Raw genomic sequence first — 14,883 nt, forward strand, 5'->3', positions numbered from 1 at the left:
TTTTTCTGGACATTTGCCGATATGGTCATCTGCTTTTGCTTCTTGGACATGTTTAATGTTTATCTGTGGCCCTAATAATTAATTAAGTATGTATTTTGGTAATTTTTTATGTTTTCTGATTACCTCCAGGAAGACGTGATCAGGATGTGTTCTTCCCTTTTCCCTCTTCTTATTGCTTAACTCAGAGTAACTTTTTTGGGCCTCAGTTGGGCCTGGGCCTCAGCGGCGGGCCGTTTGAGCCTTGGGCGGGTGGGTTAAGCCTAGGGCGGGCGGTTTAGGCCTCTGGGGGCCTGGGTGTCAGCGACCAGGCTGCAGGAGGGTTGGGCCTCGGGCGGGCGGTTTGGGCCTCGGGTGGGTGGCTCGGGCCTCAGGAGGCCTGGGTATCAAGCAGCTGGGCATCGGGCAGCTTGGGCCTCAGTGGGCGGGTTGGGAGGATTGGACCTCGGGGGGCCTGTGCCTTGGGGACCGGGCTGAGGGCAGGTTGGGCATCAGGGGCCCTGGTCCTCGACGACCGGGCTACGCAGCGGGTTGGGCCTTGAGGGCCCTGGACCTCGGTGGCGACCAGGCTGTGGGCCACCTGGGCCTCACGGCAGGTAGGAGATTTGGGCCTTGGTTGGGCCTGGGCCTTTGTGACCAGTCTGTGGGCGGGTTGGGCCTCCGGACAGGCCTTGGCCTCAGTGGGTGTGTATCTGATGATGGCATAAAAATGCCTCTCTCAGTCTCTCTGTACCGTGGGTACCCCGAATTTCCTGATATCCACGCCGCTATCCCTCTCTATTTGTTCGGCTTTGCCAATTTATGCTTCCTTTTCTCTGGAAATGCAGCCTTCTAAATGGGGTTGCTCTAGCCCTGCACTCCAAGGTCCGCAGGGGACAGAGGCACTTGCCGGTATGGGCGCGGGGAGCGGGAGCCTTGTGCAGGCAGGCAAAAGTTCAAAATGCCTGTAATTCCTCAGCAATTTGATCTTTCAAAAAAACGAGTTCAGAATGTTGAAATATAAGATCTTGTGTTTGCTCAAAGGCTGTCAGTCTGCTAGACAGAGGTTTCCTATATGCAATTCCACCTGTTTTCCCTGGAGCCTACCCTATCTGAGTTGCCTCGTCTGGAAGGATAGTTTTTAAAAGCGACTCAAATTATTAAAATGTGCAGCCAGGATTGAGATCCATTATTTTGACTGTTATGATGAACACCAGTCAATTCCTCTCCTATTTGGTGAGACTCAGGTACATTTGTTTTTGCCTATCATTAACCTTCACACAGACCACCAATGTCCATTCAAGTAGGTTTTCCTGTCTTTAAAATGCCGAGGTCTTTGTTCTTTTTTTTTTAATCCAAATAATTTGTCCCTTCCAAAATTGTGCATTCTAAGTGCAGAAACGTCTATAACTAAGACATTGGTAAGTACTTACCTACATTAGCATAAGACCTGCATAAGAAACATTTGAAATTTTGTAGCTGGTGTGTCTACCTACACAGAGAAAATCTTCCAGTGCTAAAATTGGTATACTTTAACATACAACAGTGTACAGCCCTAGATTTCCAGATATTAAATCAAGCTACAAAAAGGGTTCTCTAATCTAGAGTTCTCTTAAGGTCGAAATGTCAGGCTCTTACATCTTAGTTCATAATGATGGAATTTTAATAGGGCAGAGATCAGCAGCAGTTTCAACATAGACTTTAAACTTGGAAGGCCATATAAATCAGTCTGAATGAGGCCATTTAAGCTAGCTCAATGAATATTAATCTTGAAGACTGATGTTTGAATGCTTCATTTATTTCCTGATCAACTAAATGAATTATTTGTAAAACCAGGTGAGGAGTTAGGGCAGAGAGAGAAAGGAAACTTTAAGTATCACTTGCTCTTTTTTACTTTAAAGCTGGTTACTCTAAAACAACTTTATATCTGTGCTCAGAAAGTAACAAACATATTTCTTGGTTTAAAAATTAAATAGAACAAATTTGGGAGAGGGGAATAATATCTATAAATTAAAATCATTTGAACATTTTTTTATCCACATATTACTTAAGGAAGGTATGCATTTGATATGATAAATTAAGATTGATAATAGTTTCTGTTTTTATTTTTAATTTCATGTTTGATGTGGAGGTAGACTTTGACACTGACCCTCTCTATTAACCTCTATAATGCCATCTAAATAAACTTCCAATGTAATAAAAATAACATACTGTATATGCAAATGTAGTTTCAAACACATTCATTAACCTTCCTGTCTTAGTTATTTAGTATTGTTGCAACAGAAATGCCACAAATGGGTGGTTTTACCAAACAGAAATGTATTTTCTCTCAGTTTAGATGGCTAACAGTCTAAGTTCAAGCTGCTGACTTCTAGAGGAAGGCTTTTGTCTCTGTCAGTTTTGGAAAAATGTCCTTGCCTCTCTGATTTTCTGCTTTAAGTAGCTTAGCATCTCTCTTCCCACATCTCTGCTTACTTGCTTGCTTGTTTAATCTCTTTTAGATCTCCAAAGAGATTAACTCAAGATATGTTGTTAGTGCCATCGAGTCAGTTCTGACCCACAGCAACCCTGTGTAGGGTTTCTGAGGAGCAGCTGGTGAGCTTGAACTGCCAACCTTGTGGTTCACACTGACTTTGAAGTTCCAGTGCATTAACCCAGAGTGCCACACCAAGACTCCATAACATATCATAGAAACTGCTAAATGCTAATTATGTTTGTATGTGTATCTGTACACAGAAAACAGTGAGAATTATCTGATACTTAAACATCAACACAAAAAAACCACCCACCACCTACAGGATCAAATAAATGATTTCTGCTGATTATTAGAAGATTCCTTTAAACTCTACAGTACTGGGTTTGTTTTTTTGGTTTTTATCCTATTTCTGCCAAAAATAAGAAATTAAATGTGGATTTGCTTGTCAATCTAAGAAAATGTTTGAAAGATATCTAAATTAAAGAGTAATTACAAGACTTTGCATTTATTATAATCAGCTTTCTGGGTTTCTTTTAGCCATTACTTGTCGAAAGCAAGATGGAGGACAGGCTGGTATCCATGAATGCCTCCGAAATGCAGGCCCCTTGCCAGCCCTCACCCAAGCCTGCCAAGTCCCCTGCCAAGACGACTGTCAGTTTACCAGCTGGTCCAAGTTTTCTTCATGCAATGGAGACTGTGGTGCAGTTAGGACCAGAAAACGTACTATTGTTGGTAAGAGTAATTGTGATATCAAGCCAGCTCTTGTCAAGTTAGAAAAACACAAGAAAAATCAAACTAACAGAGTTCTGAAAGTGTACTTGAAAATACACTGATAAGTCTTATAAATGCTATACTTATTCCTAACATGTCCTTGTATTCAAATGGGTGTTATCATGTAAGTCAGTGGTCATAGAAACATGAGGTACACATTTTGTAGAAAGAAAACAAAGCCTTAAAAATTGAACTCTCATTCTATGCAATACTTTCAGTGTATTGTCTAGAGACGATGAAATGCTTGAAGCAAAGTTTTTACAGAGAGAAGAAGAAAGATTGCTGCCTCATTTTCTTAAACTATTCTCATTGTCACAGCCACAATTAATCCTTCTCCTAAAATGAAGAAATAACATTAACTCTCTATCTGAAAGCTGCATTTTAAAAGCAATCAATCATAGGAAAAATTACAGAGGTATTGCTAAGCAACTGGTAAATTTGGGGGGCAAATATTGCCATGGGCAAAAAAAAAAATAAATATATTGGTTCCAGACTGTTATTGTTATAGTTAAAAGTCTCACTGAGTCAGTTCCAGCCCATAGCAACCCTGCATAGTGTTTCCGAGGAACGGCTGCTTTGCTTGAAGCGCCAATCTTGGGTTTCAAACCAACGTTGTTGTCTAGTGCATTAACCCACAGCGCCACACCAGACTATTCAAATTAAAAAGTGATAAAATGAATTATCTGTCATAATGAGACCTTCTGAATACTACTTAAGGTAGTCAGTGAAGTCTCTGATGTGGCACTGTTGGTAAATGCGCTGGACTGCGAAGTCTACTTTGAACCGGGAGGCCTGCGGTTCAAGTTCACCTGCTGCTCCTTGGAAACTCTAAAGATGGTCACTATGGGTCAGAACCTGACTCAAGGGCACTTAACAACAACAGTGAAGTTTAGAGATAAATATATGCAATATATATGTAGTTAATATTTTTTTAGATAGTATGGGTGTGGTGCTATAGGATAAGCCTTGAACTGTTAACCACAGGGTCAGTATTCAAACCCACCAATAGCTCCTCAGAAATCCTAAATAGGGACTCTTTGAGTAGGAACCAACTTGATGACACTTAACAACAACAAATAACAATGCAATATATGTGTAACAAATTATGAAATAAATACACATGGTAGATATACTATAATTGGAGTCCTAGTGTGGCTCTGTGGGTTAATGCACTGGACTGCAAAGTCAGTTTGAACTGCAGTGTTGACAGTTAACAACAACAATAGTATAATTATATAATTATAAAATAATCAAGCTCTTATATAAGTTAATATTAAGAGACTTTTTCTTTTTAAAGGAATTCATTTAGAATATTTATATTTAAAATAATTTTTATTCTGGAATTAAAATGTCTTCATTCTGAATATTGCTAAAAATGCCCTGCATTAACTACTAATATGGCAGAGTGATTATTCTTCAGGAATACTGAAAGATGCAATCTCATGATCAGAAAAGTAAATCCAAAATCTAATTCTAATCCTATTTAGCTCTGCGATGGTTTTTTGAAATAAACTAAAGAGCTGTGCAATCTAAGGCAGTGACAGTATCCCTCTCATATTTTTGCACATGGTATAAGGAAGACCTTCATGCACTCACTCAGACTCACCAGTCAGTGAAATCGCATAATCATTTTGTTGTTTTGTTGTTGCTGTTAAGTGCCCTCAAGTTGCTTCTGATTCATAGCGACCCTGTACAGAGTTTCCGAGGAGTGGTAGTAGGGTGGTGGTGGGTGCCACACCAGGACTCCCTCTGAAGAGTATCAAATACAGCACACTACTTATTGCCTTAGAAGCTCTGGTAGCATAGTGGTTACAAATCGGGCTGCGAACCTCTAGGTCAGCAGTTCGAAAATACCAGCTGTTCCACCGGAGAACAATGAGGCTTTCTGCTCCCGTAAAGATTTATAGCCTCGGAAACCCTGTACAGGGTCACTATGAGTCAGAACCGACTCCATGGCACACAACCACCACCACTTACTGCCTTATGCAACATGGGCTATTTTAAAACCAGAACATAAGAAAAAATCCGCAATGCCATGTACACAGTACTAACAAGAGAATGTATAGAAAGACTGTCAGGTGTGGAAATAGCATTTGTTTGTAGATTACTGCTGAGTGTGGTTAAAAATAAAGCAAGTTTAGGAAAATAGAGCACTTGAGGATACTTGAAATGAACAGTGTTATTTTCCAACATAAATTGTCTGGTGCTTTCTTTTCCACAGGAAAAAGTAAAAAGAAAGACAAATGTAAAAATTCTCATCTGTATCCCCTGATTGAGACTCAGTATTGCCCTTGTGACAAATATAATGCACAGCCTGTGGGGAACTGGTCAGATTGTATTTTACCAGAAGGTAAAGTCGAAGTGTTACTGGGAATGAAAGTACAAGGAGACATCAAGGAATGTGGACAAGGATACCGTTACCAAGCAATGGCATGTTATGATCAAAATGGCAGACTCGTGGAAACGTCCAGATGTAACAGCCATGGTAATCTAAATTTTTTTCAGTGTTACATATTTGCTATTTGGTGAGGAGGTGGGTGGAGATAAAATGCATGTATATAAAAGTACAGGGTAATTGAAGGCTTACAGAGCAGTGTGTTCTACTAAAATAAATACCATGAAGGACCATACTATATATCATTTATATGTAAATAAGATCTTGTGTGCTACTTGTCTCATTTTCCAGAGTTGGCAACTAAGTCAATTAAACATCACCTACATGTTCTCCATTGAGCTGATAATGGTCAACAGCAAATCAACACATAAATACATATACTCGTAGGAAGCTGTTTCCACTTTTGTTTTCTAAACCAAAAGTGAAAATGAAAATGCTCTGCTAATTTAGTTGCAAAACATTTGTGAACAATGATTGGTCATCTTTGATCAGAATATGTATTGAACTCTAGTAGTTTTGCATCTTGATATGGTCAGCTTTGAGCAATATTTATTCTTTTTCATTTTAATACATCACTCCTCTCATAATTGAATAAGATTAGTTTATAGTGGGTCAGCCTGAATAATAAATTTAACATATTTACAAGCACTGACCAATTTCTTTCACTTCCTTGGTTCGGATGGCTTAAGAAGTATGAGCTAAATTGCTAGGAAGAGGGTATATGGCAGTTACTCTTCAACCTTGCTGAAATAACTTCTATTGAAACTGATATTCAGAAGCAGATTACCAAGCCTGTCTTCCAAGTAGCTTCTGGGTGGGTTGAGACCATTCACCTTTCAACTAGTAATTGAGTGCTTAACCATTTGTGCCACCTAGGGACTCCCATAAAGAGGGCATAAAGTTATTATGTTCACCTCACATTCACAAACTATAAATGTATAATGGTTTATTTGACATGTTTATTTGGAATTTTTTAAACCCTCACTTACAAAGACATTTCCAGAAACTTGTCCCAAAGTTCTTCTAATATTGCAGCTCTTTGTATAAGTATTTTTAGGTGAATGTATGTCCTTGTTAAGTTTAAGATTATTCATTTCATTTAAATCAGTAATCATAAATGGGAGCAGAGTGTAGTATTTATACTAAGTAGATTTTGAAAAATAGCTGTAAGAGTACCTGAGTATTTTAGGCTCTACATTAAAATAGTGCAGGTGTTACAAGCTAGGTACCAACAAAAATGTAAATGTCATTCCTTTCTTGAGGTTATAAAACCATAATTAGTCAGTAAAATGTAAAACGGAACATCACTTTAAAAATGTATTTCTCTTGGAAATCAGCATGAAAGTGTTTGCTCACATTTAAAATTTGTATGCATATATAATCATTTGTTTTTAACATCACCTGTGAGCTTTCAGAATTACTTTCACATATTCTCACTTTTACCCTGATCTGTTAATTAGATGCATGTGTGCTTCAATAAGCCGCTTAACAGTCAGTTTATTTTTAGACCAGAAACTTTGAAAAATACTCTGTCTTTTAGACACAGAAATGTTTGATCCCTTTAAAAAAAGGAAAAGTACAAAAATAATTGAAATTGACCTAAAGACTATAGACCTCCTCCCTTAGCTTTGTCAGTTCGCAGCCTGAAGAGAGCACTGCTAGATTCTAGAGAAAGGTAGATACAGACAAAGCTGGTCATTGACAGCACCTAACCTTCATGGGAATTGTGAAATGATCTAAGAAATACTGTTAACTAGGGGAGCCTTTCCACTTTAGTGTCTGTTTCTGTCCCATAATTTCCCAGCCTCATTCAATCTATGACGGAGTGTCAAATGTGATATTTTCCTTTTCTCTAACATATTTATCACCACTACTCAGTCAATTTGTTAGACTGTGGTGGCTTGTGTATTACTATGATGCTGGAAACCATACAGCCAGTATTTTAAATACCAGCAGGGTCACCCATGGTGGACAGGTATCAGTGGAGCATACAGACTAAGACAGATTAGGAAGGAAGACAAGTGAACTACTTCTGAATGGTTAGCCATTGAAACCCTTATGAAAAGCAGAGGAACGTTGTCAGATAGTGCTAGAAGATGAGCCTCTTAGGTTGGAAGGCAAACTCAAAATATATCTGTAGAAGAGACAATGTGTTATAGAAGAAAACCTAAAGTACAGCCTGGCAAAGGAATTTAAAGGCTTTTTCTATTCCTCTGTGGAATTGGCTATATCATTTGTTATATTTCCATAGGAGTTCTGGTGTGGTGCTGTGCATTAATGCACTGGACTACAAAGTCAGTTGGAACTGCAAGGTCGGTGGTTCAAGCCCATCAGTTTCTCCTCAGAAACCCTATACAGGTCACTATGGGTTGGCATTGACTCGACAGCAGTTAACAATTTAATAACAATATTTCCATAAACATGTCACTATCATCTCTTTCTAAATTGACAATTCCATAAAACTAAAAAGATTTCAAAGGATTCTGTAATTTATCCAATGTGTATCTTTTATGGGACTATAGACTTCCCAGGTGTTTGAGGAGCTCTTTTATTTTGCCTTAAAATGTCTAGACTACTGGACTAATGTAGAAGTGGTGCTGTGGGTTAAGCATTGAGCCACTAACCAAAATGTATCTGTTCAAACCCACCGGTCAATCCAAAGAAGAAAGATAAGGCTGTCTGCTCCTATAAAGATGGACAGGTTCTGAAAGCATCTGGAGCAGCTCTGCTCTGTCCACTAGGATCGCGATCAGTATGGCACTGACTGGATGGCAATGCATTTGGTTTAGATTATATCAATGTTGACTTTCTTTGAGAATATGAATATTTAAGGTATTCTTAATGTTCCCAGAGTGTGCTGACCTACTATATGCTATTAAAGTAAACATGGAAGTACCCAGTTTAGAGTTTGTCATTTGGGTTGTGATTTGAGGGTAATCTGACCCTCCACATAAAAAATATGGAGTACAAAATTCAGGTACAGATGTTTGGGGAGGGAAAAGTTTAGATAGTTTGTTCAAGCTATTTTTCCATTAGAGAATTACTACAAATTGACAGTCATCCAAACCTTCCTTTTTTTAAAAAAAGAGTTGGTGCGCTATAAATATTTTTTTACTTCAAGTAATATTTGGGATACAGTCCTTGTGTGATGCTGTAGGATAAGCACTAGACTACTAACCACAAGGTTGGTGGTTCATACACATAAGCCACTCCTCAGAAACCCTACATAGGGTCATTATGAATTAGAACCAACTTGAGTGAACTTAACAATTTTTGGAATATTTCTGGCACCATTGTATAGTGCTTGATTTAGGTGTTGTTGTTGTGTGCCATCAAGTCAATTCTGACTCATAGGATTTCTGAGCATGGTTAGTGTGTTTGAACTGCTGACCTTGAGGTTACCAGTCCAGTACTTATCCTACGCACCAAAACAGGGAGGTTTTATAATTGAGATGGGATGTCTGTTCGAGTCATTACATTAATTTTCAAATATTTTTGACAACTCCTGGAAGGGGAAAATACTTTTTTGTTGCTAAGTGCCTTCAAGTCCGTTCTGACTCATAGCAACCTTACGCACAACAGAACGAAACACTGCCTGGTGCTGTGCCAACCTCACAATCTTGTTAGGCTTCAGCCCATAGCTGCTGCCACCGTTCAAATCCAACTCTTTGGTGATCTTCTCAGACTCTCCATTTTACCTAGCATGGTGTCCTCAAGGGACTAGATTCTCCTGATAACATGTCTTAAGTTTGAGAAACAAAATTCTCCCATCCTGTCCTGCAAGGAGCAATCTAGCTGTATCCCTCCAACACAGATTTGTTTATTCTATTAGCAGCCCAAGACACTTTTAATATTCTTATCCAAAGGCATCAATTAGTCTATGTCTTCCTTATTCATACTCCAACTTTCACATACATATATGTAACTATTGAAAATACCATGGATTGGATCTGGCACACCTTAGTCCTCAAACTGACATCTTTGCTCATGAACAATTTTAAGAAGTGTTGTACCCAAGATTTGCCTAATGCAATACGTCATTTGATTTCTTGACTGCTGTTTCCATGAATGATGATAGTAGATCCAAGTAAAATGAAGTCCTTGACAATTTCAATCTTCTCTCCATTTATCATGATGTTATTTATTGGTCCAGTGGTGAGGTTTTTTGTTGTCTTTACAATACAGTCCAAGCCATACTGAAGGCTGTAGTCTTTGATCTTCAAAGTAAGTATTTAAGTCATATTCCCTACCAGCAAACCACATTGTATCATCTGCATATCCCAGGTTGTTAATGAATCCTCCTCCAATCCTGATGCCATGCTCTTGTTCATATAATCCAGCTTCTTAGATTATTTGCTCAGCATACAGACTATAGTGAAAGAATACAACCCTGAAACATCTTTCATGAGTTTAAACCATTCAGTGACCCCTTGATCTGTTTGAACAACTGCCTTTTGTTCTATGTACTGGTTCCTCATGAGCACAATTAAGTGTTCTGGAATAGTCATTCTTCACAATGTTGCCCATAGCTCACCATGGAACACAGTCAAAAGTCTTTGCTTAGTCAAAAAAAGCACAGGTAAACATTTTCTTGGTTCTCTCTGATTTCAGCCAAGATCCATCTGATATCAGCAATCATATCCCCATTGCCTGTCCTTTGAATCCTGCTTAAACCTCTGGCAGTTCCTTGTCAATATACTGTTGCAGTCATTTATTAATTATCTTTAGCAAAATTTTACTTGCATGTAATACTAATGATATTGTCTGATGATCTCTGCATTCAATTGGGTCACCTCTCTTTGGAATGGACACAAATATGGATCTCTTCCAATCAGTTGGCCAGGTAGTTGTCTTCCAAATTTCTTGGCAGAGATGAATGAGTACCTGCAGTGTTGCATAAGTTTATTGAAATATTTCCATTTGTATTCCATCAATTCCTGGAGCCTTGTTCTTTGACAGTGCCTTTAGTGCACCGTGTACATCTTCCTTCAGTACCATTGGCTATTGATGATATGCTCTTTTTTACAATGACTTCGTATTCCTTCTATCTTGTTTTGATGTTTTCTGTTTTTTTATGCCCATAGAGTCTCTCAATGTTGCAATTTGAGGCTTGATTTCTTTTTTCAGTTCTTTCAGCTTGAGAAATTCTGAGTGAATTTTTCCTTTGTGGTGTTCTAATTCCAGGTTTTTGCCCATGACATTTACTAGACTTTGTGTTCTCGAACTGCCCTTTGAAATTTTCTGTTCAGCTCTTTTCCTTCCTCATTTCTCCCATTTATTTTAGCATCTCTTTACTGTATAGCAAGTTTCAGTCTCTTCTGACATCCAATTTAGACTTTTCCTCTTTTCTTGTCTTCTTAATGACCTTTTGCTTTCTTCCTATATGATGTTCTTGATGTCCTCCTGCAACTCTTCTGGCTTCGGTTGTTAGTGTCTAATGCTTTAAATCTGTTCTTGAAATGATCTCTAAATTCAGGTGAGGGATATTGATGCTTCCTGAATCAGTCAATAATTTGCTCAAAGAATCCTTCAATAATGAAAGTCGAGGCTTGATTTTTTTTTCTTCAGTTCCCTCAGCTTGAGAAATGCTGAGCATGTTCTTCACTTTTGGTTTTCTAACTCCAGATTTTAACACATTTCATTGTAATATTTGACTTTGTCTTCTCGAGCTGACCTTTGAAAATTTCTGTTCAGCTCTTGTAGCTTCTCATTTCTTCCATGTGCTTTAGCATCTCTACACTGGAGAGCAAGTTTCAGAGTCTCTTCTGACATCCATTTTGATCTTTTCCTTCTTTCTTGTCTTCTTAATGTCTTTTTGCTTTCTTGCTATATAATGTTCTTGATGTCATCCCACAACTCTTCTGGTCTTCGGTCTTTAGTGTCTAATGTATCAAACCTGTTCTTCAGATGATCTTTAAATTTAGGTGGGATATTTTCAAAGTCATGTTTTGGCTCTCATGGACTTTGTATTTGAGATGAACAAATTAGTGGTTTTGCAGAATTTTATCATGCAATCTCCAGCATCATTTCTAACACAAAGGTCATATTTTCCAACTACTGATCTTCCTCTTTGTTTACAACCTTTGCATTCCAATCATCAGTGATTATCAATATATCTTAATTGTATGTTTGGTCAGTTTCAGATTGAAGAAGTTGTTAGAATTCTTTTATTTCATCCTCACTGGCTTTAGTGGTTGGTGTGTTAATTTGAATAATAGTGGTATTAACTGCTCTTCCCTGTGGTGGTGGTGGTGGTTATGTGCCATTGAGTCGGTTCCGACTCATAGCGACCCTGCACAGGGTTTCTGAGGCTATAAATCTTTACGGGAGCAAAAAGCCTTATCTTTCTCCCACGGAACAGCTGGCAGTTTCAAACTGCTGATTTAAGGTTTGCAGCCCTATTCGTAGCCACTATTCTACCAGAGCTCCTTGGTCTTCCCTCTAGGTTCATGATATTATCCTATCACAGACAGCGTTGAACCTCATGACAGATCATGATATGTTCTTTTTGACAATGTGTATAACACCATTCCTCTTCAATTTATCATTCCCAGTACCATAAACCATGTAGTTGTCAGATTCAAAATGGCCAGTACCCGTCCATTTCAGCTCACTGATGCCTAAGATATTGATGTTTCTGCATTCAATTCATTTTTGACAATTTCCAATCTTACTAGATTCATACTTCTCACATTCCATGTTCCGATTATTAATGGATGCCTACAGCTTTTTCTCTTCATTTTAAGTTGTGCCTCATCAGCACATGAAGGTCCCGAGGGCTTTACTTCATTTGCATCATCACAGTCAACTCTACTTTGAGGTGGCATCTCTTCCCCCGTCACATTTTGAGTGCCTTCCAACCTAAGGGGCTCATTTTCCAGCACAATATCTATCAGTGTTTCTTTGCTATTCATAAGATTTTCAATGACTAAATTCTCACAAGTAGTTTGTCTCTCCTTCTTCCTAATCTGTTGTCATCTGGAAGCTCATCTGAAGTCTGTCCGCCATGAGTGACCCTGTTGGTATTTAAATAAAATACCCATGGCATAGCTTCCAGAATCACAGCAACTCACAAACCACCACAGCCCGGCAAACTGAGAGACAAGTGGTGGATAACTTTCTTTACTTTGTGAAAAATATTTTTTAATGTAATTCTTTGTGGCAGATACTGCCAACACCAACACAACATGAGGCAGCTTCAAAAATCTCTTTGAAAATTCCATTATCTTGTCATTTCATTTGTCTACGAACTTTTTGAAGTCCCTTAAAGAGGTAAACTTTTTGGTTGCATATAAATAAGAGGCTATAAATTTTATTATAATGCATGTTTATTAACTTAGTTTCTAAGACCAGTAGATGACATAAAAGTGTTAGAAATGAGTTTAAGCATATATATTAAAAAACAATTATTGAAGTATGTTTCTATAGTTTATCTTTTCTTATTAACTCACAAGAAGCCTTCTGTTTTTTTCACTTAAAAGTCTATCTTATGAAAGGAAAATCAGCAAATGTTAATTATGGCTCTTTAAAACATATGGTGACTCAGACTCAAAATGAAACAAACAAAAACAAAAAAACCCTACATCTATTCACATAAAATAAGCAAACAGTTCCTTAAATGTGTACAGTAATTCTTTGCAGAAAAATCAGATATAACCTTATTCTTTGCCAGATTGTTAAATTGAGTGATTTTAATTAGACTTTTATTAAAACTGAGTATTAAATAGAACAAATTCCTAAAGAGAGAGAAACTCATTGTTTTAAAATGTTTTAATTTATCGCTGAAATCTGAAATTATTTTTAATTAGGAACTTCAAATCAACAACCTTATAAAAGTATATCTAGGCTTACTTATGAAAGTTGTTGAGTATTAGCTTTTATTCTTTTTAAGTTTAATTCATTCTGCCAGTTAGAGGCCTTGCCAACTAAGAACCTAATCCCTTATTTGAGATTTTAAACATACAACTTTCTTCAATTAGAAAGTACTTTGAAATGTTGTTGCTGTTGTTGTTGTTAAGTGCCTTCAAGTCAATTCCAACTCATAAAGACCCTGTATAGGTTTCCATGGAATGGCTGATGAGTTTGAACCACCTACCTTATGGCTCAACTGACTTTGTGGTCCAGTGCTTATCCTATAGTGCCACAACAGGACTCCAAAATAAAAAAAGAAACAAATAGCTGATATATGGCTTGTTTATAATTTGTACAGGAGTCCCTGGACAAATAATCCCCAATTCTGTATTAGTTGTCATCCATTTCCCTGTTAGACTGAACAATCACACAAACCAGATAGGAACGTGACTTTTAGGTATCAAATTTGTATCAAAATCCAAAAGGATTTGAGATATGAGCTCTACAAAATTTCAAAATTTTAAACCTTAACTTGTGGGCAGAAGATGTTAAGGACAGCGTCCCAATAGAAGGAACAGAAAGCTCACAAATACCCAAAGATAGTACTGCTTTCAGTTTTTTCAAAGATTCAGTAGTCTCCATGGGGGAGATACCAAAGGATTTGGGAAATATTTTGCTTTTTCAGCCCCCAAAATTTTATGGCTTATGGTGAGTCAGAGCTCTTTGAAAGCAAAATTATCTTCCATGACTAAACCAAGACCCAACAGGTCCAATTACCTCCAATAGAAATTCAACACAAAGAAAGCTTGGTCAAATAAAAATAAATTAATGACAATGAAAATAAGTCAATAATTAAAACTTGATTGAACCTCAGATGCAACAAAGCAGAGTTGAAAGATCCAAGAGATAGTCACTAGTTAGCAACCAAAGATCCATGGAAAAAGTTGAGCCCAAACAACACCACTGGATCCATAGCTCAATTTCCTTGGATACTTGTTGTTAAGTGCCACTGAGTTGGTTCCGACCCATAGCAACCTTGTATAGGGTTTCCTAGGAGCAACTGGTGAACTTGAACCACCGACCTTGCAGTTCAAATAGCTTTGCAGTCTGGCACATTAACCCACAGCGCCACACCAGGACTCCTCTTCTTTGGATTTTGGGTGCTACCAAAATAAACCATAATTTGGATCTCACTTCTGACTCCAAAGTTGTTGTAGGGAAAAAGACTATCCACTCTATTCAAAGTAAAAACAAAGAGGTTTATTAATGACAGAAATATAGTGTGTAAAACAGGAAGACATGATAACAAGCTAGCCTGCCAATATACCCTGACTCCAAATAGATATTTCCAAATGTTAATAAAGGTAAACACAACAAATAGGGGGTACATTTAAGGTATTTTCTGATGGACTTA

The 14,883-nt window shown here is 37.8% G+C and overlaps 1 protein-coding gene across 1 annotated transcript in view; it reads left to right on the top strand.

The window, feature by feature from the left end:
• THSD7A (thrombospondin, type I, domain containing 7A) overlaps positions 1-14,883 on the top strand; it is a 306,380-nt gene that overhangs the window by 228,079 nt on the left and 63,418 nt on the right. The window contains exons 13-14 of the mRNA XM_006834388.1: positions 2,990-3,184; positions 5,445-5,708. Coding sequence (XP_006834451.1) covers positions 2,990-3,184; positions 5,445-5,708 — 459 coding nt within the window. The remainder of the gene's footprint in view (positions 1-2,989; positions 3,185-5,444; positions 5,709-14,883) is intronic.

The sequence above is a fragment of the Chrysochloris asiatica genome, unplaced genomic scaffold (genome assembly GCF_000296735.1).
Source record: "Chrysochloris asiatica unplaced genomic scaffold, ChrAsi1.0 scaffold00010, whole genome shotgun sequence".
Classification (NCBI taxonomy): Eukaryota; Metazoa; Chordata; class Mammalia; order Afrosoricida; family Chrysochloridae; genus Chrysochloris; species Chrysochloris asiatica.